This window comes from Hydra vulgaris, chromosome 09, assembly GCF_038396675.1.
Source record: "Hydra vulgaris chromosome 09, alternate assembly HydraT2T_AEP".
Lineage (NCBI taxonomy): Eukaryota > Metazoa > Cnidaria > Hydrozoa > Anthoathecata > Hydridae > Hydra > Hydra vulgaris.
This window is the reverse complement of record NC_088928.1, coordinates 24,724,166-24,750,344: the sequence shown is the minus strand read 5'-3', so window position 1 is coordinate 24,750,344 and position 26,179 is coordinate 24,724,166. Positions and strand designations below refer to the sequence as shown.

The 26,179-nt window shown below is 29.5% G+C and overlaps 1 protein-coding gene across 1 annotated transcript; it reads left to right on the top strand.

Annotated features, from left to right (window-relative positions):
* The first annotated feature begins 9 nt into the window (after positions 1–9).
* LOC124811368 (uncharacterized) lies at positions 10–20,187 on the top strand. The gene is made up of 3 exons (XM_065805123.1): positions 10–289; positions 12,137–12,280; positions 19,477–20,187. The coding sequence occupies exons 1-3, from the start codon at positions 94–96 to the stop codon at positions 19,734–19,736; spliced, it is 600 nt and encodes a 199-aa protein (XP_065661195.1). The 5' UTR covers positions 10–93; the 3' UTR covers positions 19,737–20,187.
* Positions 20,188–26,179: the final 5,992 nt, after the last annotated feature.

The window sequence follows — 26,179 nt, the reverse complement described above, 5'->3', positions numbered from 1 at the left end:
GTTTTGAGATTTTTCTTTTTTCTTTTTTTTTTTTGTTTTGATTTGTTTTGTTTTGTTTTGTTATGTTTGTTTACGTTTTAGATTAAAAACAAAATGGGTTTTATTATTGCTGCCGTCATTCTTATTCTTATAACATTAAGCATTGCTGTTGGCTTAGCTGGTTTAATTATAGGCTGCGCTGGAAGATCGTGGCTAAAAACTCCGTTCTGGGATCAAGGATTATGGAGTTTGGATGCTTTCGGTGAAACGTTACAAAGAAACAATATTTTTCGTTTTAAAAATTCTGACGGTAAGAACAATAATTGCTGTGTATTTTAAAAAATAAGTTTACTAAATATAACTTTGACTTTGCAAGTAAAAATGATAAGCCAAAGAAATGTGTGAAATGTTTAAAAAAAAATTTCTCTACTTTAAGAAAATAAGATTTTTTGCTAACGAGAAAAATCATATTAAAAAGTCAAAGGTTCGTTAAATATTTTACATGTTGATTTTCAAATATATTCATTATTTTTATGCTTCTTCAAATTAATTATACATTTTTAACTTAACATGTTAGCCATATTCAACATGTCAGCCAAGTTCATTAAAACTGCATTTTTTTTTTCAAGTTGAGCTGAAAAACTAAAACTGGATTGTGGAACAATCTGAAAAAATAAATCTTGAACCTAGCTTGAAACTATCCCTGGGTTTTAATAATAGTCCAAATAAATATGCAGTTTTAATGAATTTAACCCTTTTTTTTATCAGAGAAATGATTAGTGGACGAAAATGTAATCTACTTTTACAATTTTTTCAATAAGATTTAATTTGAAGGGGAAAAAAGATCTATACTCGTGGCTTGATTATTTAAATCATCGTTATTCTTATCATCGTTACTTTTTTCAAAAAAAAAAATGTTAAACTTCAAAATTAGTAAAAGCAAATAATTTAATTAATTACAAAAACAATAACGTGAAACTTTAGCTCCAAGAATAACTATCATCTGTAACAGTAGAGTGACCCTTCATATTTTGCACATTAACGCATATTTTGAAAATGCAACGCTTCTTCAAAAATAATAAGTATATTAAGATTAAAAAAAAAAGTATATTAATTATGGCTTTTCATAAATGTATTGAGTGCTTTTACTCTCATATTTAAATGATTGTTTCTTATCTTTTTAAAACAGTATTTTTTTTTCAAAAAATAAGATTTAAAAATTTTTTCACACTATTAAAAAGCAGTTGGCTACATTTGGTGTGGTCTATATTAATGGGGTTTACTTTTTATATTAGGCTGGGTGAATAAAAAAAAGCGGATGTTTTTACTCAGTAATTGGTCAGCTTTACGTGAATAAATACTTAAGGAATTTTGATCAAACTTTTATTCACGTAAAGCTGAACAATTACTCAGCGTTTTTAAAGTAAATTGCTTAGTTTTACGTGAATGAAAACTTCACGGAGTTTGCTAAAATATTTATTTACGTAAAACTGAACAATTACTCTAAAAACGCTGAGTAAAAGCAATTGCCTTTTTTTTATTCACCCGGCCGATTATCTTTATAACGGTATTCAGGCGCGGATGTAACGTTTTTTGATGTTTGAGATACCCAACTTCCAGACATTGAACAAACTCCAAAAATTTAAATGTTTATACTTATATTAAATGAGGATGGTTTGTCAAAAATTGCGATGATTGGAGTCTGGAAACAAAAAGCCCTAAAATTTTGGCCACAACTGCCCCAAAAAAGAAAACAACATGTTGATAGAATATTTTTTTTTTTACTGTTTTTAAATAAATTTATATTCATTGATAAGTTTTAAATTTCACGCAAAAATCTCTTAGTGTTCAAAAGTTATGACTATACAAAGTTTGAACCCCTTTTATTTGAGGGAGTTACAAATTTTATAAGCTCAAATTTTTGAACGCTAAGAGGTTATTTTACGAAAGTAAAAATACTTTTTTTTTTACTAAAAAAAATTTTTTATTACAACAAGGTAATAAAAATTTTTTTTTAGTAAAAAAAAAAATTTTATTACCTTGTTGCTCTCTTGTTTGGGGCAGTTGTGGCCAAAATTTTAGACCTTTTTGTTTCCAGGCTCCAATCATCGCAATTTTTTGCAAAACTTCCATCTTTTACATAAGTATAAACATATAAACTTGTGGGGTTTGTTCCATGCTCGAAAGTTAGGTATTTCAAACATTAAATAGTGCGAGATCCGCTCCTAGTATTGTATTTCTATAACATACATACACATTTAGAATGGTCTATATTAATGGGCCTTACTTTTTATATTACCTTGATAACGGTTTTATATTTCTTTGGCATACATACCTTTGCGTTTTGGACAAATTTTCATAATGCCATATTTTATTAATATATGACAATAAAAAAGTATATAAGCTGTTTACAACCGGATATTTTTCTTGTGTTCGTTTGTTTTGCACACTAAAACTGATTACTTTTACATGCAATATATATAATATTTTACATATAAAAATATTTATGCATGATCCACTATATATTTATATGACTACTATATGCTACTATAAATACATTATACTACTACTACTACTGTCAAAAAAATAGTAGTCAAAATTATGTCAAAAAATTAGTGGTTCATATGTCAAAAATTGAGTAGTAAAAATTTTGTGTATAACTTATAGCAAAATTGTCGTTTGTTTTGTAAATTAGTTTTAATATGTTTGACAACATTTTACTCTTCATTTAAGTAATAATTTTTTTTTAATGGTTATTCAATTTTGTTTGTATTTTCATTATTTAAACCAAAACTAATTAATTATAAAGCCACATTTTCTGTTTCGACAATCTTCTACTTTTATGGTTTTGGTCAAAATTTTGTGTTTTTTAAATATTAGATAACTTTTAATATGCTTGTAAAAAAGTTAAATTGAAACCACAGTAATTGATGCAAGTTATAAATTTCAAACTATTTAAGTGAAGACCTAAACAACACAACATGTTAAACCAACGAAGAGACAACATTGGCCCAAAAATTCCAAAGTTGTTCTGTCGTAGACCTGTAGTGTACGTATGTAGTGTGCTGCTCGGGTGTTTAGTGAACAACCAAAATCCATGATTTCAAATTGTTCAGTGCCTAATTTTACAATAAAAAATAAAAATTATTTGTAGAAACTTTTTATCGTTAAAGCCAATGATTCCAAATACGCATCTTGCAATACTTGAAAAGTTGTTTAGTACACAAAAACATTTTATGTACTGGACAATCCAAAACTTTAATCAATTAGCTTTCAACTAATTTAGCAAATTAGCAACCAGAGTTTTCTCAAAAAATATTATAACAGAAAATATTTTATTGATAACTTAGTAAACTAAAAAAACACATTAGATCAAAGTGGCATTGGGCTGGAATGTCACAATTTACATTTCTAGATTGACAGCAATTCAAAAATTGATTCAAACGCAAAAAAGGTCTAAAGTTACATAGGTATTATTTGGAACGATACTACCACAGCATCCTCAATATAAAAAGTTTTTAATGAAAAGTATGACAGAAAGTTTGCCGGATCAGTTTCCATCTGTTTTTACGCTTTTTGATCGTCCTTTTTTATTTTGGTTGTTATATTTTAAGTTTAATTAAAAATAACATTTTGCTTAAAGCATTATTCAGGAAATTGAGAGTATTGCATAAGAGGTAGTTAAAAGAAAAGATCATAGTCTGGTTAAGAGACAATGCGGCATGTATACAAGCAGCTTTCTGAGAACCAGAACGTGTCCAAAAGACAATGCGGCATGTATACAAGCAGGTTTCTAAGAACCAGAACATGTTTAAGATACAATGCGGCATGCATAAAAGAAGGTTTCTAAAAACCAGAAAGTGTTTACAAATCTGCTTAGTGTCTGAATTATTTATTTCAGCCTGTGAGTTGAAGTGAATTTACTCTAGAAGCAACAAAAGATTCAAATAAATAATTCGGAGAAGATCAAGCTTAAAAATGATTTTCCTACACGCTGAAAGAATTATGTATTTGAATATATTTTATTTACTACAACATTCCTAATCTTTCTTCCAGTAGCATTCGATTCGCTGAAAAGGATTGAAACCTGTGAGTAAAATTGTAAATCTTCATTTTAGCAATTTTTAAGGAAGGCTCCTAATTACTCTCTAAAAAAGATGTTTGCATGCATTCATTTGTGACTGTCATTATGAAGTCGTTTTGTATTCCTTCAAATGACAAAGAAATGATGGTTAACAAAAAAGATTTGAAGAAATAACGGAAGCACAATTTTCTGACCTAGAAACAGTAAATTATTTGACTTGTTTTGATTTTGTTTATAATTTCACTTAATTTTGGTTTTAGTTGTATTTTACTAAACGGAAATTTTGGTACTTTTGGTTTTGGCTAACATTTTGATTTTGTTTGTCTTTTGGTTTATTTCGGTTGATTTTAGATTGTGCATTATTATAAAGTAAATATAGTTAAATATAACAAACAGTTGTCTAAATAACAGATCTACTAACATTTAAAATATTTTTTTTTAATGTTTATAAAAAACTATGATACAGTTTACAACTACACTTTTTTAAAGATATTTTTTTTAAAGAATACAATTACTCCGTAACAAACTAGACAATAAATAAACTAACTTGTTTTTCTGGTTCTAGGAAATGATCCCCTCAGGAAAAAATCCCCCCAAAATAGTCCCCCCGAGAAAAACAACTCTGGAAAAATGCCCTGGCGCTCAAAATATATATATTTTTGAAAAATATTTATTTTAAATTGATATATTGCCTGCCCAAACAAAACCTTCAATCAATGTAGCGGCAATCCTTGCATGTTTTACCTATTTGTTAGTCGATGTATTTACACTCCTTGCATGTTTTACCAATATGCATAATTTGTTGTAACATAATATGCTTGTATGTATAAAATATTTATATTATAAATAACTATTTTATTGATATATCGTAAATTTAATGTCTTTAAAACAAACAAAAAATAAAAAATTGTGTGTAAGTATGTGTGCGAGGGGTTTTTTTTCTTGAGGAACTTTTTTTGAAGGACTATTACAGGAGAGGGAGGATTTTTTCCTGCCATCTTTTTGTATCAAGTGTTCTTTTTTTTGCGCAAATTTTGATAAGAGAATTAAGAAAATTATTTTTTTAGTATTCTAAATTGCCTCTTTTTTCTAAAACGTTTCCTCCCCCCTCCTTTCCTTTTTAATAAAAACTCACTGTACAATCCTGTTTTTGGTTTTGTTTAATTCTTGTTCCGATTCTCATTTTTGTTTGCCAATGTAGTTTTGTTTACACTCGCATTCTATTAGATATAAACCAGAATTATTTGATTGTAGTTTTGTTTTGTTGCGTGAGGATAGCGAAGACTTCAGATTTGCACTAGATTTAAAACTTTGCTGTTACCTGTTTTCCTAAAGAAGTTTTTAAGTTTCGGTGATAATATTTGGATTCACAACAGTGATATAGCTAGCATGGATGCTTTATTGTTATATGAGTCTATTCAATTATTTGAGTTTTTTTAAAACAATGTTTGCAAAGTTTAGTAATTTTTTTTTTTGTATCCGTTCTAAGCAAGTACATCTATTAAGAAATCGATTTCTTTTATTTACAAATTTTTCAAAGCAAATAGATAAAGCTCAATAAATAAATCCCTTAAACGTGGCTTCTAAGATTTTAAGATCGTGATTTGAATTGTAATCGTGATTTGAACTGTGTTTGACCAGAATATTTGGCAATACTTCTTTTAAATATATTCCAGTGGACGTCTTTTGAACGTTCAATAGACGTCCAAAACGTTTAAAAGACTTTTAAAAGACGTCCAAAACGTTCTAAAGACGTTTAAAAGACGTCTTTTTTACGTCTTGTCGGATTAGTAAACGACCGGGGCTATGGCCGGGGCCAGGTTTGATACATACCCATAGCCGCGACCGGGGATGAGTTAATGATCAGTGCTGCATTAATATTGATAGATCCTATAAAAGTGTCATTTTTAATTGAAATTTATGATATGAGTTATAATTAAAAACAATACTTTTATAGGATCTATCAATATAAATGCAACCCGGTCATAAACCCGGCTGGGGCTGCATTAAAATTGATAGATCCTATAAAATATTGTTTTTAAATAAAATTCATATCATAAATTTTAATTAAAGATAACATTTTTATAGGATCTATCAATATTAATGCAGCCCTGATCATAAACCTGACCCTGCTCATGGCTATGTGTTATCAAACCTAGCCCCGGCCCTGGCCCCGGCCCTGGCCCCGGTCGCTTACTAACTGGGATGTTACCTCTTTGACTGTTATTTGGATATCTAAAAAAAAAATATTTTGTTTTTATCTTCCAATTTGATTGTGTATTTAATGGCATGATGTTGACTGTTTAATATTTGTTGAAAACGGATGGCATTATCTTATTATAGGTAAATCATGGGTGGCTATCTTCTACATAGGGGAGACCGGGGCTAGTTGCTACAGGGTATGTTGCAACAATGCAATTTAAAGAATGGTTTTTATATTTTATTCCTAATTTTTTTACATTATACAACTATAATTATAATAGATCAGTTATAAAAAAACTTATAAATTAAAAACTTCAAATGTTATTGATAATTCTTTTCGATATAAAGTTCTAATTTTCGTTTTTAAAGTTTTCTTTGGTTTTACTGTAAACTTAGAAACATATGACCATAATAAAATAAAGTCAAGTTCAAAAAATCTTTTTCACATACAAAAGTTAAAAAAAAAAGTAGATTTATTTAATGTAAATAGTTATACACATTGATCAAAGTAATCATGTCTACGGGGTAAGTGGCATCAACTTGCTTGGGGTAAGTTGAATCATAAAATAACTACAGGTTTTATTGATGTTTCGCACTTTTTTAGTTATTTTTAAAATAATGGAGATTTTTTAAACGAAAAAATTAGTTCTAGAAAACAAAATTTGAAAATACTTCTACATTAACAAAAAAAAAACATTTAAGAAATCTAATTATTGAATTGATTATAATTAATTCTTTAATACTTGTTTTTTAATGAAAGTTTATTGCTAGGAAGTTGTGTTGTTAGGGGCCGTCCATAAAGGACGTCACCATTTATTAGGCATTTTTTGACCCCTTCTCTCCCCCTCCTTTTTGTCACCGATTGTCCTTTTTTCCTATACCACCACCCCCCCCTTAAAAAGGACGTCATAAAATTAAGCCCCTCCCCTATAAATATTATTCAGAACTTGATTAGGTATTTCCACGTATGTTTTCGTTCTTTCGTCTTTCTGAAAAAAAAAATTATTTAATATTACTTTAGTCTTATCCGACATCAAATTTAATCAAAGTGTATCATGGGAACTTGTCTCACTCATCATCTATCCAAGGATTTTTTAAGTGATCTTCAATTGATATGATTGGAAAAGAGCAGTCCGGTTCGTCTGAAATAGTTGAATCATTCGCAATATAAAGGCCCTCCGTTTCGATTTCGTCCTCATCAAACCATTCAGCAAAGGCCGCGTTCTCTTCTACTGCAACTACGGCCATTAACTCTCTTTTGCGCTTGACGGCAATGCGAACAGACCTGACTTGCAAAAGAGGAATAGCTATTCGGTTAATAACATTGGAATGAGTAAAGTTGACATTTGAGCATGACTTGGGAGGCCAAGTACAAGTTACAGTGCTTGCAGATTTTCTGAGACAAACTTGATTGCATAGAGGGACAAAACAGATCGTAAGGAGGGGGTGTGAATAATTTCAATGATCGAGGAATGGTGCTCTGAATATTGGAAGCGATAAGAAAAAATATAGAAGGAAAACGATTCTTGCTGGCAACGTCTGAAATGGATACAGCATTCAAGCCATCTTCTGATTGGCTGATTGGAATAGGTGGAGGCAGAAATCGTCCAGGAATAACATGGATGTAAGAGCTCCTTTTCAAACCACAACACCCGGGATCTTCACATTTTACAATTTGTGTGAAATATTGACTGGTGCACACATGAGAGGCAAACCAGACCTAATCCTTTGATAAGAGACGATGGACATCGAGCTCCGTCTTTTTGTCTGGATCGATATACTCGGCCACCGTTGGAAACTGGTCAATCATCAGACCTGAAAAGACCGAGGCACAGCTCTTTCCAGCAAGTTCAAAGTTCTGTTTCTCCAAAAGAAGATCCACTGTCCTGCCTTAAATATAAATCGCAATGCAGATAATTAACTCTTTAAGCCTGGTATATATATTGTATTTTGATAAACAGTTGATATCAAAAATGAATTTGAATACCTTTAGAGTCTAGATGGGGTCCATAATGATCATGAGGTAGGATCAATCCCGCTAACTCTTTACTCAGTGGAGCCATCCTTTTTTCGGTTCGATTGAAAGCACTCCGTCCTGGCGCATTCGTCATGATGAATAAGGCATCCAAATTATTTGTAAGGAAATAATGAATTGTTGTAAACAAAATAGATCGCAATAAAAAATTTGAAAAAGAAGGCCATACCAGTTTCGATGACTTTAGCGTATCGTAGATTTTCATCTGGTCACCATCAACACTGAAGACAACCACTGGCTTGACCAACTTGGTCAAAGGATCTTTTGTGATAGAATCAAACTCTGGCAGAGTCAAAAGTCGTTCAAAGTCCAATCCGTGAGTAAACGCTGTCGATGATAAATGCTTTCCAGATCGAATAGCAACATAAGTGGGACCCGAATAAGTGGGACCCGAACTGCGTCAGATTTTCCAAGCCCATCTGGTTTGATTGCAATACCTGCGTAGACGGACGGGATGAGTTTGTGCTTTGCAGCGATAACCCAATCATGATCAGAAAGAGAAACTCGATATTCCATATGCATCAATATAGGAACTTGTTTGTTGGCAGCGGTGATTCCAATAGAGATCCGAGCTTTATTGTCTTGATTTATAAAGCACACATCCTTGGGGCCCAAAAAAGAGCAAACTTCTTCCACATTCTTTATAACTGCTGTACAAAATGGACCATCCACGTGACTTGAATGGAAGTCATTTTGAGCCCGCATCAACGTAACTGGAACCGTGTGGACGTGTCTCTTTCCTTCAAGCGAATCGCTCCGTTTTGGCAGCAAACAAGTATATAAAGCACTTTTGCTAAGGTTGTAACCTCTCTTTTCGAGCTCGGCACCAAGCTCATCCAACAATTTGAGGCAATTTAAAAGTAATTAAAAAATAATCAGTGAATAAGTTCGAAGGCTGAAAAGTGATATTGAGACCTAAAATAGTCCATTAGAATTATTTATTATCTAAAGTTGTACTCTCACCCTATACACTTCAGATTGTCTTTTCTCGTGGGCAGCAGATCCATGTTCAGCAAGTTAAATGATGACACGCAATATCTCAGATTGTTCTACCTCAGTAGTAGGGCGAACAAGTCACGTACTGTAAGAGCTTTTTTTACTTATGGGTGGTAAGCAAACACCTACAGTACCGAAAGAACTATACAAATAAGTTAGTGTTCATTTTCTATAATATTATTATTGTAACTTATTATTATATGATGCAATAAATATTGCCTGATTCATGACAGTTTTCTTTTCAGCCCTTGATTTTTGTTTTGACTTCATATTTCCAATCTACTTGTTTAGATTACTCGTAAGCTCCTGGACATTGACCTTCTTCTTTTTAATGGTTTCTTCTTCAGCATCGGTCCATAAGCCACTTTTTTTTCTGCTCTTCATAGCAATTTTTTCTTGATTCAAAACAACGATCTTTGCTTTGATTGTGTCTTGAGCATGAGTCTTGGCCTTTTTCGTCTTAATTTGAACTGTGCTCAGAATGTCGTGTTGAGAGGCATCTGACGTGGTATCAACGACATCTAATGGCTCAATAAATTGATCTGAAAAAAGCTGGAGCTCTAAAGAGGAAGAACTAGCATGGGAAGGAACAGATTGCTTGGTTGTTTGATGGGCCCAAAATAACATTAAAGAACCTTTTTGTTTCAAGATCATTAAGGTATACTTTTGGATCAAAGTCTTTACTTGAACCTCCAAATCTTGTATTTCCTTGATCTCATTCCATATTTTTAGGACTTTTTTTTGACTATCGACTTTTTTCTCGAACGGATGGGCATTATTGTAAGATTTTATAAGCAAATTTAGAAGACTATTTTTATCCATCTTTTAATATACAGACAACAATGATCTTTGACACTTTTGCCACACATTGAAAAAATAATAAAAAAATATGCTTTATGTAATAATTGCTGTACAATCAATTGCCTTTGGATAATCATTTGTAATATTCGCTTTAGACAATCATTATTAATTGCAATTCCCTTCGGACAAATATTTGTAAAACTCTATTTAAAAATCATAAATGATATCAACACTAAGTCCTTGGGGACGAATTTCGCAAAAAGAATTAGCACGAAAACCCGTAGCGATCAACTAATGATATATATGATACGAGAAACTACCAAGAGTTGAGCAATATATAATTATTTGTAATATATTCAATATATTTATATATACAAAAATAAAATTTAAACAAATATCAACACGAATTTCTTTCCTATATTACGATAAATAAAAGCATAACATTTCCTTACGTTAACTTTATAAAAACAAGGGGAGGGGGTTCTTTTCTGATGACCCCCCTCCCCTTGTCCTTTTTTGTCCTTTTAATTTGGACCCCCCCATCCTTTATGGATGGCCCCTTATCTAAGTTTGATTTTTGTTTATTTTTATGAAACTTTGTTGAAGATTTATTTTTTTACATTTTAATTTGTTTTGTTTTTTAAATAAAATGTATTTTTATATCATTAAACATTTTTCCAACTATCCGAAAACAGAACTTAAATATCCATAAAACCTCTCTTGCAGTTTTCTAAAATTTTTTATTGACTAAGAGAATACTTTTTTTCAGAAATAATTTTTCAGTTCAAATAATAAATTAATTTAAATAACAATTCTCGTTATTTAATTTCTTCAATCTTTAAAGTCTTTGAATGTAATTACCAGTTTACAAAATGAGTCAGGTGTATGGAAGTCTCGCATAAATATTGCAGCCCAATGAAAGTAATACTTTCTTTTATTGTAATTATAGAATTTATTGTAATTCAAAATTTTACTTTATTGTAACTATAGAATTTTTGTTGCCAAATAGAAATTACAGATTAACTAGAATTTTTTCTTTGAACTTTGCAAAGCTTATACTTTCAAAGTATTGTGTTTCAGCTTACCCTGTTTACTGTTGCAACTTGCCCCGGTGCAGGGTAAGTTGAAACATTTTATATTTCATTTTTGTTGTTCTATTGCGGAATAACTATGCTTTATATTATATTTGTCAATGTTGGATTAATACGTCACTAATATCTGTTTTGTAAGCGCCTAAATAAAAAACGGAATAAAAAAATAACAAAGTTATAAGAGGTAAATACAGTTTTTAAAACTTTGTTGCAACTAGCCCCAGTCTTTCCTACCTCAAAAACAACTTTAACTCTATTAGTGAATTGAAGTGTCGATTGCTTTATTTTCAAAACGTTACACGAAACCTTCCACAAGTATGATCATGAGTGAAAGTCCTATTGGACATGAATCCATAAGATTGTGAATTTTTTCATTCCATAAAAAATAACATTTAGATTAACACAGTTTTATTAATAATTTTATTTGTGAGATGCCTAATTTTGTCAACTTATTTAAATTTGGGAAGATTAAACAAAGAAGTATTTTTGTGGCCTCTCCCAGATGGATAAATGGCTATATAATGACATCACGGTTGTCGTAAATTGACGGTTAAGACAACGTCTTACGATGGTGTCTTAACCGTCAATTTCATCGTTTGATATATTTCATAGTTAAGCTGTTTTAACAAAAGTTGACAAACTTTATAACTTTTTTATACTTTTATTTAAAATCGGTATATTTGTTAACTATTGTTGTATTCCATTATTTGGTGTCCCGATTGTTGAAACTACTAATCGCATAAGCTTTTTCTGCACCTTAATTACACTATACCATACATGGCGGTATTGGTTTGCTTTGTTGTTTGCTTGCTTAATTCAAAATGTACAAGATTTCTTCATTTAAAACACACACACACATATATATAAATGTGTATTTTTTTTAAAAACTTGTGCAGAAGTTGTACTAAAATTTATGGTTGTAAGCTACTATTCAAAAACTTTTTTTAGATACCATATTGGTTCTAATTATAATTGGAGCTGCATTTGCTTTAATGGCCTTTGTGTGTGTGCTGACTATTTGTTGCTGCCGAAAAAATCCATCACGACGAAGAATTTGTAGTATAACGTTAATAATTCTAACATTTTTTACAGGTGAGTTTGAAAACATTTTGTAATGTATAAGTTTGCAAGTAAGTTAAATATTTTGTTTCTCTGTAAATTATACAACATTTTTTGCTTTCTATTGAGAATTTGAATTACATATTAAATATTTAATCAACCAAACCACTAAAAAAACTCTACTAGATTTAAAAATCATTTTTTTCATTTTAAATTTCAAGTTGACAATTGTTAATGAAAATATGGTTCATCAATAAATATTGAAAATGACAAATGTTAAATATACATATGTCAAATGGGTAAATATTTTTTCAACTGAAAGCATTTATTGTAAAAATTTTTAACATTTTCTGATTTTTACAGACATAATAACTAAACTCAATAGTATTCAGTGAAAAAAAGTTGTTGATGAGTACAATTTTACAGACTTAATAACTTAATTAGTATTCCGTGAAAAAAGATGGATAATGATGGTTAATATATTTTATGATGATGGTCAATATATTTTATGATGGAAAAAAAAAGATATTGAGTTATGATGATTTTATGATGGAAACAAATATTTTTTATTTACTTTGAAATATTGAGAGAAAACTTATGATGGAAACAAATATTGAGAGAAAACTTTTGATGGGAACAAATATGAGTATTGAGAAAACTTTTGATGGAAACAAATATGAGCATTGAGAAAACTTTTGAATAAATAGAACTTGTAAAAAAACATTCTTCAGGAAACCTCTTTTGCAACATGTGACGAACTTGGCCATTTTATCACAGGGAAGTTTTCCGGCGGACCGGTCAAATAAAAGGCTGCAAAGCCTCTGAACTATTATACAATAAATTATTTTTTCTGTTAAATTAAAAAGTAAAACAATATATTTGCATATGTATATAAAACATTTTTTGTTCGAATTTTGAGTAAATATAACAAATGAAACCAAATTAAATGAGATTATGCTTTCCTGTGGCAAGAATTAAATAAAGAATATTTTATCAAGTGAAGGCCGGCAATTTCAATGTTGTAAACATGTCGTTTTAAAGTTATCAAGAATTATATATAAATACAAAAAAAAAAAAAAAACATTTAATGTAATAAAAGGTAAAAGCCGTTTCATATTATCAGTTTCAATTTCTGCTATTAACCTGATGATTTCGGCCAGTAAAATTTAGTTCTCATTTTGTTAGATATACAAAAAGTTTTGTTTTTTTTTGTTAGCAAATTGACTCCTCGCAAGACCTAACACAAAAAGATCAGTGCTTAATGTGTCATATAGTTATTACCTTTATTAAAAATAGAAAGTTAATATTAAAAATTATATCTGTAACCCGACAGACGGGGCAACAAACATGCATGAACAGTAAAGTAGTAATACTAGTTGGCTAAGTAAAGTATTGCCTTGGCTAGTTCACATTTAATGTTAAGCCCACGAACTGAATTGGGTTGTTACAGAAGCTACTAGTCATTGAAAATGTCTATCACTTTCAATTGCTCAACTTGAGCGCAATATTTCATAATTTTACCAACGCACAAAACACCAGTGGAAAAAAAGTGTTAGAGAATTAACGTTTTTCGGTGAATCAAGGTGGAGCAAAAAAAGTCGCACTTAACAAACGTGTAGACATCAAATCAACAGACAAAGCCCACTATATATTGATTTATTAATAACATTAAATTTTTTGGAAGAAAGTGTTTTACAAAGTCGATAATGTGTCTAAAAATTCATTAGACAAATAAAAAATAATAACGTTTAACGTAATTATCGATACAATAATAAGTTCTATAAAAAAGTGTTTTTAAAACCATGGAAATTATATGCTGATTTAGCAATACTAAACTCTTAAATTTTTCCGACAATAGATGTCTGGAAAACAGATTAGAGGAGCATTCGACAGCATTAAATTTAAAGGAAGAATTGAATGATTTAATAAGATGGAACCGCCTAAAAATATATACGTGAGATATATTTAGGAGGGTGAAAGACAAAGCAATCTAAATCTGAAAACTAACTTTTGGGAATAATGAGTTTTTTTATGAAAGAATTTCGCTTGTATTATATACTACTATAATACAATATAATAGTAATTTTAGTATAAACCAACTGCAGAAAAAATTTTTTCACTTTGTCTTAAGATGAGGCTTTCTGACTAAACACCTAACAACAATCAAAAACAATAAACTGCTGCTATCATATGACTTTATTGTTAAACTATGGCTTTGTCATAGTTCACTTTGTCAGAAAGTAAACCTGTTCATAAAGATTTTATATATAATTTGACCTCAAATATAAAAAACATGACTTAGACTACTTTGCCTTTCACCTGTCTATATAATACTGATGAATTGAGTGATACTGATTTAGAATTAATTAACGAAGCATGTATCTAATTTTCCCAAGTTGAAATAGTCTTGATTGAAAGTTATGAAAAATAGACTGAGAACTTAATTGTCACAAAATAATTTGTTTTTGATGCTTATGAGATGTTCATTTTAATTAAATTTCATACAGGCAAAATAACAGATACGATATAAGAAAATGCTCCATGTTTGATTTAATACTTAGATGGTTATTAACTTTCATTACGTTATCAAACTATATAAAATTTAATTTTGTATATTTTTTCATAATAAACATATATGCTAAACACTATGCGTCTAAATTTTTATTTAAGGCCAGTCCACCTGGGTTTTTCTAGGCTACTTATTTTTGTCAGTCTGCTACTGTTTTTTAAATACTTGGTATAAACAATTTAACTATGTTTAACACTTTGTTTAACACTTTGCAAGTTATAAAAAAAATGCATGGTTATATGTAAAGTCATGCAAATTTAAGAATAAAGGACACAAAACATTGTTTAATGGGTTTTTAGACCTTACGTTTTAATATAACCAAAGTCTACAACAATGTTGCACTGCGAAAAGAGAAAAAAAAATGACAAATGCGAAAGCATAATAAATAAGAAACATGGGAGCTTTGCACTATTGGTAATCACATTTCAAGGTAGTATGAAAAAAGAATATAAAATGTTTTTTTCAAGATTATTGAAGATATATGTTGAATAGAAAAGTCAATCTTTTGTCTCAATCTTATTTTCATATCTAATTTTTAAATAATTGAGATTTTTTACAACACGTCTCTAGTATTAATACTATACAATACCAGAAAATATGCAAGATATACAAAAGCAGAAAAGTTCATGTTATAATTTTCTGGCCTTGTTAATTTCAATGTTATTTTAATGAGGAACTAATGTTCATATCTTAATTCTTAGTCTTAACTTATCAACCATAACTTCTTCTTTTGCTGGTATCAAATTTGCTCTCAACTTAACCAATCTTTGCTCTCAACTTAAAACAGGAAAAATTGAATTACTTCTATGGTATTTAATTTTAATATAACAAATGAATTTAAACTTAATTTGTTGATTATTGTTTCTGGTTTCAATGATAGGTGGTATTTCCTTCCAGTTCTGGTTTCAATGATAGCTGGTGGTTCCAGTTCTGGTTAAAAAAGTGAGTTTTGCCTAAATGTTTACGACGGTCAATCACTAGTTATAGTTGACTTTCTTTCAAAGTAAACTTTATAAAAACATTTTACAGAACAGTTTTTATTGATTACGTCGAATAAATTTAAATGCTTTCGAAATCCGTTCATTGTTTTATTTACATTTTTATGTGGCCACAACGTGCATATAACGTCTTTCTTATTAAAGTTCTCCAAAAAGAGCAAGTAATTATGTCACCAAGTAAACCGGAAGAGAATTTATGAGAAAGCCTTTTCTATTCGTAATCGTGCTTCCGTTCTTTTGATTTTGCTTAAAGCTTTTTGCCATAAATTTCCCAATGCTCATGTATGTCTGTTGTCAGTTGGATCTTCATTTTGATTTTTGAAGTGAATGAAAGATCATGTAATTTTTCTAAAACAAATTATATCTCGTTAAACATTTTCAATTCAGTTTTTCTATCTTTTTTCATTCAGTTTTTTATACCTAAATACTTCAGAAATTATCTGTCAACAATTTTTAACGTACATTTAACAAGTTCATTCAAACAATAAAATTTGTTTAGTAATTAGTAATTAGGGGTTTCATTATTTTTACATCTTTATATATTAATATTTATATTAATCATCTAGATTATTGCAATAATGATTAGCTGGAAAAAATTGAGTTTTATCTGAGTTAAATCTCACCAGCTACTGGAGCCATACGCTGTTGCAGATCAAGTGCCTATTTCCAGCTCAAAACTATCCTCTAAGCAATCAGAGAATGTTAGTTTTTTATCAAGACAAAAATAATTCGTAGTATCATCAGCGAACAATGCTTCTGTACTTCTGGGAGAGTTAATGTAAATGAAAAAAAGTATAGGGCCAAGGATAGAACTTTGAGGAACCCTAAAGTTACAGAAAATGAAAAAGAGTACAGTCCATTGAGGCTAATTTTTATAATACCATTGGTAAGAACAGATTCAATAATCTTAAAGATGTTACCTGATACACCTTAAGAAGAGAGGTTATGGAAAAAACCAGTAAGCCAAACTTTATCAAAGACTTTATAAATGTTGAGAGCAATAGTCCTAACCTCTCCACTTCTTTCTAATGCACAATAAAACCTATCGGTTATTACCACAAACAAATCAGCAGTAGAACAAGAAGATCGAAATCCATAGCGATAATCAGAAAGTAAGTTATTCGAATCAAGATCAATTGTTTTTAAATTAAAGACTTAAAAACCTTGCTAATAAGAGTAAAAGGGCTAATGAGACGGTAGCAAGACGAGTCAGATTGCTTTCCATAATTTTTGAAAATAGGGATAACAGATGCCGCTTTCGAGCAGGCTGGAAAACAAGACTCTGATGAGCACTTATTAAATAGTTTTGAAAGTATAGATAACAGCTCCGGAAAACGCTTCTGCAAGACTATAACAGGAATGCCATCTGGACCACAATCAGTTGAAAAATCTAAGCAGGAAACCAATTTAGATATAGAAGCTAGAGTGGTACAAATGTCAAGCAATGGATCGACCTCTTTGTCGGCATGTTAGGCAAGATTTGAAAAAAGGAATCTAGAGATGAGGTTGATAAAAAGTGCTTGCAAACAATTAAGTTTTGTCTTTAGGCGAGGTAAAAAAATCTGAACCATGCAAGAGAGTTGGAATAACAGATTTGTCCTCTTATAGACACTGTTAAAGATACTCCAGAAGTTTCCGGAGCTTAACTTTTGGGATGAAATACGAGATTTCGTTTACAATTGTTTCGAACAATAGTAAACAGACATCTTTTTTCTGGAGAATTATTTTGCTGATAGATATAGAACTAACGGTTACGATTGGAAATTGCAGCAGCACAAAGAGAGAAAAACCATGGAGAAAAAAGAAACTTGACTCGAAATTGTTGAGAAAAACATTCCATGCAAACCTGAATCCAAGAAGTAGATTTGTAAGCTGAAAGACAAAAGATTTCAACCCAAGAGCCATCATGAAAAAAATCAAAAAGGAGTCTTAGTAAACTTTAAGGTAGTTGTAAGAGGTACAATGATAAGGGGATTCTAATAATGAAGAAAAATTATATAATAGATTTAGAGAGATCAGACCGTGATCAGGAACAACTAAGGATGAATGTGGATAAACTGAGCACTGATTAGGATCAGAAACAAAACATAAGTGGAGTATAAAAATAAATGATTCGGATTATCTGGAAAACGAATTGGAAATTTGTGTTAAAGATTGAGAAGGGCAAAAGTTGTAGGTCTTAACACCTGCAGAGTCACTGACACTGGAACCAAGCCATTCAGTGTGATCATCATTAAAGTCACCAACAACAAAAACACTGACTGAAGTATAAAGAAAAAGGGTTAAGTTAATTTGATCAAAAATAACATTGAAAAGAGTGCAGCCTTGAGATAAAGGAGAGCAATATAGAACAAAGAGAAAGGTGGTAAAGCGAAAGCACTTAAAAGAATAGTGTGTGGATTCAAACCTAACTTCCCGACAAATGGGTGAATTCTTACGAATGTAAATGCCCAGGCCAAGCATTTAACTATTGGAGTCTTTACAAACTAAAGGAGGATAACCATCATCACTAAGATCACAAGATAAGACACCTGAACTCAAATTATTCAAGAGATAGGACTAAACAGAAGAAAATTTATTTCGAAGACCTCTACCCAAATTTGAAGTTCCATTATATAAAAAGAAAATGCTGACTAAAAATTTGAAGTGGTTAGAACTTGGGAACAACAAAAGCTTCGAAAACTATGCCACCTAGACTCTAGCCCCAATTGTGAGGGAAATTGCTGAGTTTTATACTACTTCTAAACTAAACTATGTTCATTCAAAAAATTGATTTTTATCTAATAATGTTTTGTTTGAAAACTATGAGCAAGTAAAGTTTCCCTCTAAAATGAATGGTTGCTCCTCGGTCCGAATTAAATGGTTGCTCCTCGGCTCTAATAACTGGTATTGTTTACAAAGCATTATTATTTTATATAACGCAAAAGTGGAGTAGTGGTAGAGCGCTCGCTTCGTTACCAAAAAGTTCCGAGTTCGATCCCCTCCACGTCCCTTGTAGTACCACGCTCAAACTGTTTCTCTGCGATGCTGCCTTGTTCAACAAGATTCGTGTTTCGGATTTAAAGAGTTAAAAGAGGGTTATAACCACAAAAATAAAGGTTAAAAAAGTAGTATCCTTAACTGTAATGGACCCTTGGCTTTAGGGAGGAGAACAACTTAAAAAAAAAGTTTATATCAATTTATCATATTCCAATATTTTAGGCAAGATGAAAATTAATTTAAAGACTTAAAACTTGAAAAATATTGTTATCTTTAGAAATTATATCCATATAAAATTGGCAATATTTTGGTGTTTTTAGTTCCCTTGCTCTTATCAATGCAACTTTTAGTAAAACATTTTTGTATGACGTAAAAGATAATGTACATATGTCTGTAGTTTAGAAATCGAAGTTAGTTAAAAACCTAAAATTCCATGTTTGTATATAGTTAGGTAAAACACAAATGATGTTAATACCTATCGTTAAAAGTTAGCTTAAATATTATCATACAATTATATTTTACAAATATATTTAAGGAAAATAAATACTTTCAAGTAAAAAGACCGAAATATTAGATATGCATAATTATTACACACATTTTATAGTGAAACATGTATAATAATATATAATAAAAAATTATTTAAGAGTGAAAAGGTTTTAGATTATTTTATTGATTTTTTTCAGCTGGAAGCGGCTTAGCTGCGGTTATATATGCGGAAGTACTTTATAAATCTGCATGGAGCATAACGGGATATAGACATGGATATGCTTTCATTTGTGCTTGGATTGGCGCATGTGCATGCTTTGTTTCATTAGTGCTATCTTGCATTAATATTTGTATAAATCCATCTAATACACACTCCGTTTACAACAACTATCCGAAAAACGAATATAAATCCCATAGCGAAAAAGTTTTGCAAATGGATAATCTTGGTTATCGATAGTTAAAGACATGTTTAAATTTTAATGAAAACAGTTTTTAAATTATCATAAACATTTGATATCAATTTGTAATTTGATTGTCTATAAACACGTTAATCTTTTTCTTTCATACTAAACATACAAAAAATACAAACTTTGTAAACATACAAAGTATACATACTTTGGTTTAATGTTGAAAAAATCAAGTGAAAAGTGATTTTTTCATAAGCTGTCTAATCAAGTGATTAGACAGCTTAATAGCAATTTTTAAACAATTTGTATACAGTGGTTGACCAAATTATTAGTTAACTAGTGAAAAATATTACCCATTATAAACTTTTTTTATATATTCTTATATTAAATATTTACATTAATGTTGGTGTTTTTAGCTTGAGTAATTTTTTAAAAAAAAAACAAAACAAATATTTATTACTATTTTTGACGATTTATTCAAGAAAGTTGACAATACAAAAATGCTTTTAGTATTTTTTTTGGGCTATCTTTTGCTACAATTACTGTTTGAATCCTTCATAACATACTTCGGATGGAATTCTTTATGTTTAATTTTAAATCCAGGCCATTATGTTCCTGGCCATTATGTTCCTGGCCATTATGATATTATTTAGTGACACTATAAGATATTTTTTGTTGGGGAAAGTATCCTTTCCAATTTTTTGCTTAAAAATGTCTTGTGTGTTCTTTATTAGGTTTAACTCCAGAGAATTGCCTGGCCATGGTAAAACACTCATATTTTTTGTTTTTAAATATTTTGTCCGAAACTTAGTTTTATGGTATGGGGCTGAATCATGAATAAAGATGTATTTGGATGAATCAAGAAATCAACCATGCATCTGAGGAACTAATACTGTTGCTAATATTGTTGCTAATTACACATTCTGGGTCTCCATAACACAGTCTGGATTATATATTTCTTTTTTCCTGGATCTAAGAAAAGCATCAACATTTCGAATTGGGATTTACCTGAAAAAAATTTAAAAAAATAATATAGAAACTCTTACGAACATCTTAATTAGTCACAATTAGTTAATTAGTTATAATTAACAATTATATAAATATATCCTTACTTTTTTCTAACTTTTAGCAGACATGTTAATGTTGTTTACAGGGCCGTCAAGAGAAATTCGGCTCCCGTGGGCTACTAAAAATAATGCGCCCCTTTTCCTAAGAAAATACGCAGAATGGTAAATGGAAGCGGTGTCTCCGGAAAAGTTATACAAAAGTGTCATAAAAAATCTATTTATTGCTTTTATACTAAACAAAAATGAAATTTAATTAAATCAAAAAGCATTTAAAAACAAAATCAAACTTTATTCTAAACAAATGTAACTTATATATTTATTTTCCTAGCTTTTTCTATGTCAAACAGATCGATAATAACACCAGTATTTAAATTATCAAATAGATCTCTCTCAATGGATAAAATACTTAAATCATTGTGTTTGCTCTGTCCCAATGAAGATCGTAAGTAATTTTTTATTCTTTTGATTGCTAAAAATGATCTTTCGCCACTGCAGTTTGTAGTGTCAGTATTTAAAAATATGCGCAGTGCTGTGGTTACGTTCGGAATGTAGATTCAATTTTAACTTGATTATTGTCTTTGAACTTAGTTCTGCGGTAGATAAATTTTTGGTAGTTTCCAATAAACTAACATGTTTAAAATGTAGACATTCTTCAATAAAGTTATTTTCTAAATCAGTCTGATACATTTCGCACAACTTTGCAGCATTATTTCAAATTATGTCTTCATTTATATTTTTTAAATTAACTAGAAACCCAAATGTTGAATAAATGTTATCTTATGCGCATTTTCTCTTTTGTACTTCTGCTAGAATTTTATCAATAACAGCATAATATGTGTTTATGCGGAATTCGTCATTTGCATCTAATTGTACTTCTTCCGACGTATTTTCGTCGAACTGTCTTTTTCTTTTCCGTATCCGTTTGTATTCATCACAGCCAGATAATTTTATACCTTCTGATTTGTAATGGTTAAATGAATCTATATTTCGTTTCGATTGTACACATTTTTCTAAAAAAGCATATAATGTAACAATGCATTCAATTGTAATATCAACTTTTTGAAGCGATATATTAGTTTAATCTATGGTTTGACAACCTCTGAGCTTTAAATTTTGTTGCAGGCTTTTGAAAATTATATTTATTATATTTCAAAATATTTTTCAAAATTTCCCATCTTGATGTTGACGCAACAAAAAAATGATATAAGTTATGTAGACATAAAAATAATTTAGTTGCTTGTACGCAGCATTCAGCTGCCAATTGTCCGATTAAATTTTAAGAATGTGCAGCACAGGGCACGTAAATTTAATGCGTGCTTGGAGGCCGCTATATATACCCGACATATTAGAGGCATTATCATAAGATTGTCCTCGACAATCTTCCAAACTAATATCTAAATCAGATAATAGCTTTAAAATACAGTCTTTCATTTCTGCGCTCTTATGGCCAGTATTTTCTAAAAATTTTAAAAACCTTTCAACGGGTGTTCCATTTTTATTGATATATTACGACAATGGTTAATTGATCCATACGGAAAATATCGGGCGTCGAATCTACTATAATGGAGTAATACTTTGCGCCTTTTAATTCCGTGATAATAAAACGTCTAACATTTCTGCCCAATATTTTTATAAACTCATCGCAAATATTTGCAGATAAATAAGAAATATTCCAAGTACCTTTATTTGCAAAATTAAATATATGTTGTTACATCAAATTTTGCTAAAACTTCTAAGCACCCTAAATAATTCCCATTATGTTTATCACCAATAATTTGATTTTCTCCCCTAAAAGCCAAACCACTTGAACTTAAAAATTTTATGACTTCAACGATACGTTCTATAATATATTTTTCTACTAATTCGTATTTTTTTCCATTAATATAATAGAATTTTTTAGATGCAGTAAAGTCTAGTTTTTGAAGATCTACCTCTACGTTAGATATATTCTTCATTATATCTATAATTTTATCTCCGCTTAATCTTCCTCATAATGCAGGATCAGCATAATTAACACTCAACATATTACTAAGTTCATCTTCATCTAAATATTCTTTTTCTTGATCTTCTGGCTGTGGCTGTTGCAGGTTTTGTTGCGCCTGGTCCTTTTGTTGTTGCGCCTGGTCCTCTTGTTGTTGTGTCTGATCCTCTTGTTTTTCTTTCACATTTGATTGCTGGGCATTATTGTCATACTGTTGTTGATTTTTTCTTTTCCTTCTTTGTGTTGCTCCTCGCCTTTTTTAAAGAAATTTGTAGGCCTTTTTTCCAGGAAAGCTTTTTGCCTCGCTTCTTTCTCTTCTTTTAATTTACAGTCGGCGGAACCAGATAACCTTTTCGTTTATGTTTCATGGTTAGTTTTCCTACATAATAGAATAAAAAATTGTTTTTATAATTAACGCTAAGAAGTAAAGGTTGCATTACCAGTTACTGTACAAATTAAAAATGTGTGATTTAAGTAATTAATTTATATGAAATATATTGAATCACTAGATTTAATAAAAGTTCATAATTTTAATAAAAGTTCAAATATTTTTCAAAAGGGCAGTTTAAAATTATTACATATTCACCCTTTAACCGTTAATGACGAATATATACGTCAAGACAAAACTTTCGAAAAACGGCGTTGTAGTCAACTGTAATCAAATGAAGATATTGCTGATTACATGTTTAAAAGTGACTGCAAAATATTAGATTTTAATTATAGTGACTTAGATAATCTGATAAATGATACAGATATCTCCTTTGAAATGGATAATTATAATGTTATAAAATTATAAGTTGCTGAAATTGATCAAATTCGTGTTACCCATTCGTGTAACCCAGCTTATTTTGGTTGCTGTTCCAACCAATAAGACAAACAGCAACAAAAGTTATTGATGTTAGACAGCAAATAAATTTTAAATACAAGGTTGGCTTGTGGCATCTATAACATATGCAGTGAGTATAATAGTTCAAAAGAAAAACTAAATGAACTTTGTTAACTCTGTGTCAAATGAGATAATGGACTATGCGTTTTGCCTTACTCTTATAATTTTCACACTGTATTAAGTTGATTTTTAACAGTATTAAGGTCTATATAGTTTAAAATAAGTTTAACTATGATTTTTATGTAAATTAAGATTGTTTTTGAAAATACATATCTGATATTTGTATATCTATATCTGATATTTGTAGTTTTTGCAAACTAACCCGACGCTGTAGCTATTGCGAACAAAAATTAGGTGACGGGTAAAGGGTTAATTCGTTTATTAGTTAAATATTTTGTTAAACTAAGTTATAGTATTGTAAAAATATATATTTATCATTATTAATTAATTTTTAGCTAACATATATGTAAAAGGAAAAGTACTTACCTTAAGAATATAATAGTTTAATTATTTCCACTTAATTTTCAACTTTTAATTCACCTTATTCAGTTGACAAATACTAAAATACTAAAATTATATCAATTTTATTTTTGTCGTGTAATCTTCATTAAGGTACGCATCAGTGACCCATCGTACGTTCCTATCTTTTTATTAAATAATACAATTTACGTTTAGATAAATAAATACGCCCGGGTGGCGAGTATACGTAGGTGGTCTGTTTACATTTAAGCCGTCTATCGAGGTTTAAGACATCCTAAATTATTGTAATATCGTTTGTCAGCACATTTGGAAGAAATAAAAATCAGTTAAATATTTTAAGAAAGGGTTTTAATTTAAAAATAAGTGAAAACTAATAAAATGAAAAATTAATTTTTATAAAACTAATAAATAAATGACTAATAACTAAATAACTAATAATAACAAAAAAAAAATAGATATCACAAATAAAAATTGTCGCCTCTAAAAGGCTTGCGCCCTAGGGCTATAACCCATTTAGGCCTGTGGTTAGGGCGGCCCTGGTTGTTTAGCCCACTTTAAACGCATTGTTCTTATTACTAGAGTAACGTTAGATTTCTTTACGAGTCAGCACCATTTGAACCCCTGTTCTGCTATACGACATCTTGCAATCTTTTGACATTTGCTTTTGGTTTTGCTTTTTCCATACAATTTTTTGTTTGTTTGCTTTTTTCTTAAAAAATTCATTTTTGTGATGGTTATTATAATTTAAGAGAATAATTAAGTTTTTTATTTTTTATTTATTTACTTTTACTTCTTCAAGTATACCATATAAAGATACATTTATTATCGTGGGAAAAAAAAAAATATTTATATAAAATTATTACGTATCAGATTAATAAAAATACATTAATATAATATTGATACAAACTTTAATATAAATTTCGGTACAATAGCAGTTATATATATATATATATATATATATATATATATATATATATATATATATATATATATATATATATATATATATATATATATATATATATATATATATATATATATATATATATATATATATATATATATATATATATATATATATGTATATATATGTTTATTTTTCAAAACTATAATATCTAAAAAAGGAAATCAAAGAAGATTCAGTGAATACCTATGTCTATGTAAAAAGTTAATTTAAATAAATTTGGTAATAATTTTTTTGTAACTTTTTTTTTTTGCCAACGGATAATATTAATCATACAAGTTTTAACATGTTACGAATTTAGCGGCAGGACTAGAAGGTCATGAAGATCATGAGGCCCTTTACAATGTTTTCTAGTATCGAGTATAAATACTTAATACTATAATGAAGTTATAAAAATTTGTAAAATAACAAAAACAATAACATAAAGTTTAACAAAACACAGTAATAAAAAACAATAAAATCCATTAGATAGGTAATTTTGCATTGAAGTCATGGAAATATTCGTAAATAATAAAACAGAATACAATAAAGTCTAATATACCAGCAATAATAAAAAATAAAAAAAATTAGTTTTGTAATTTTTATTATGCTGTTATTAATCTGTTTGTTTTTTTTATTAATATGTTTTTTTCCTTCCTTTTATTTATTGCGATCATTTTTACAAACCTAGAATATGCAGCTTTGCTTGCCGTTTAAACGACGATACTCCATTTAAGTTTTTTAATTTTTGAAAAGTCAGAATACTGGGTTTTAGTTTTTTTGGATATAATAGTTATGGAAACTTTTTGATCGCAAATTATAACTTTGAAAAAGTAATGACGAAAATATGTCTAAAATTGAATTTGGTAGCATTATTTTAATATTTGAACATAAAATCTAATATAGATTAAGATTTTCTAAGTTTAAGGTGGTAGCCCTATAAAAAATGATGAAATAAAGATTTTTCCTGAAATTTTTTTTTAATTAAAACAGCATCTTTTTTTCCCAATAAAATTAAATCACCTATCATATCTATCATACCTATCATACCAATTATACCAATCATACCAATCATACATTTTTTGTCAGTTTTGATAACTTTTAGGCGTTCCATTTTTGGAAGTTTACATAGCATC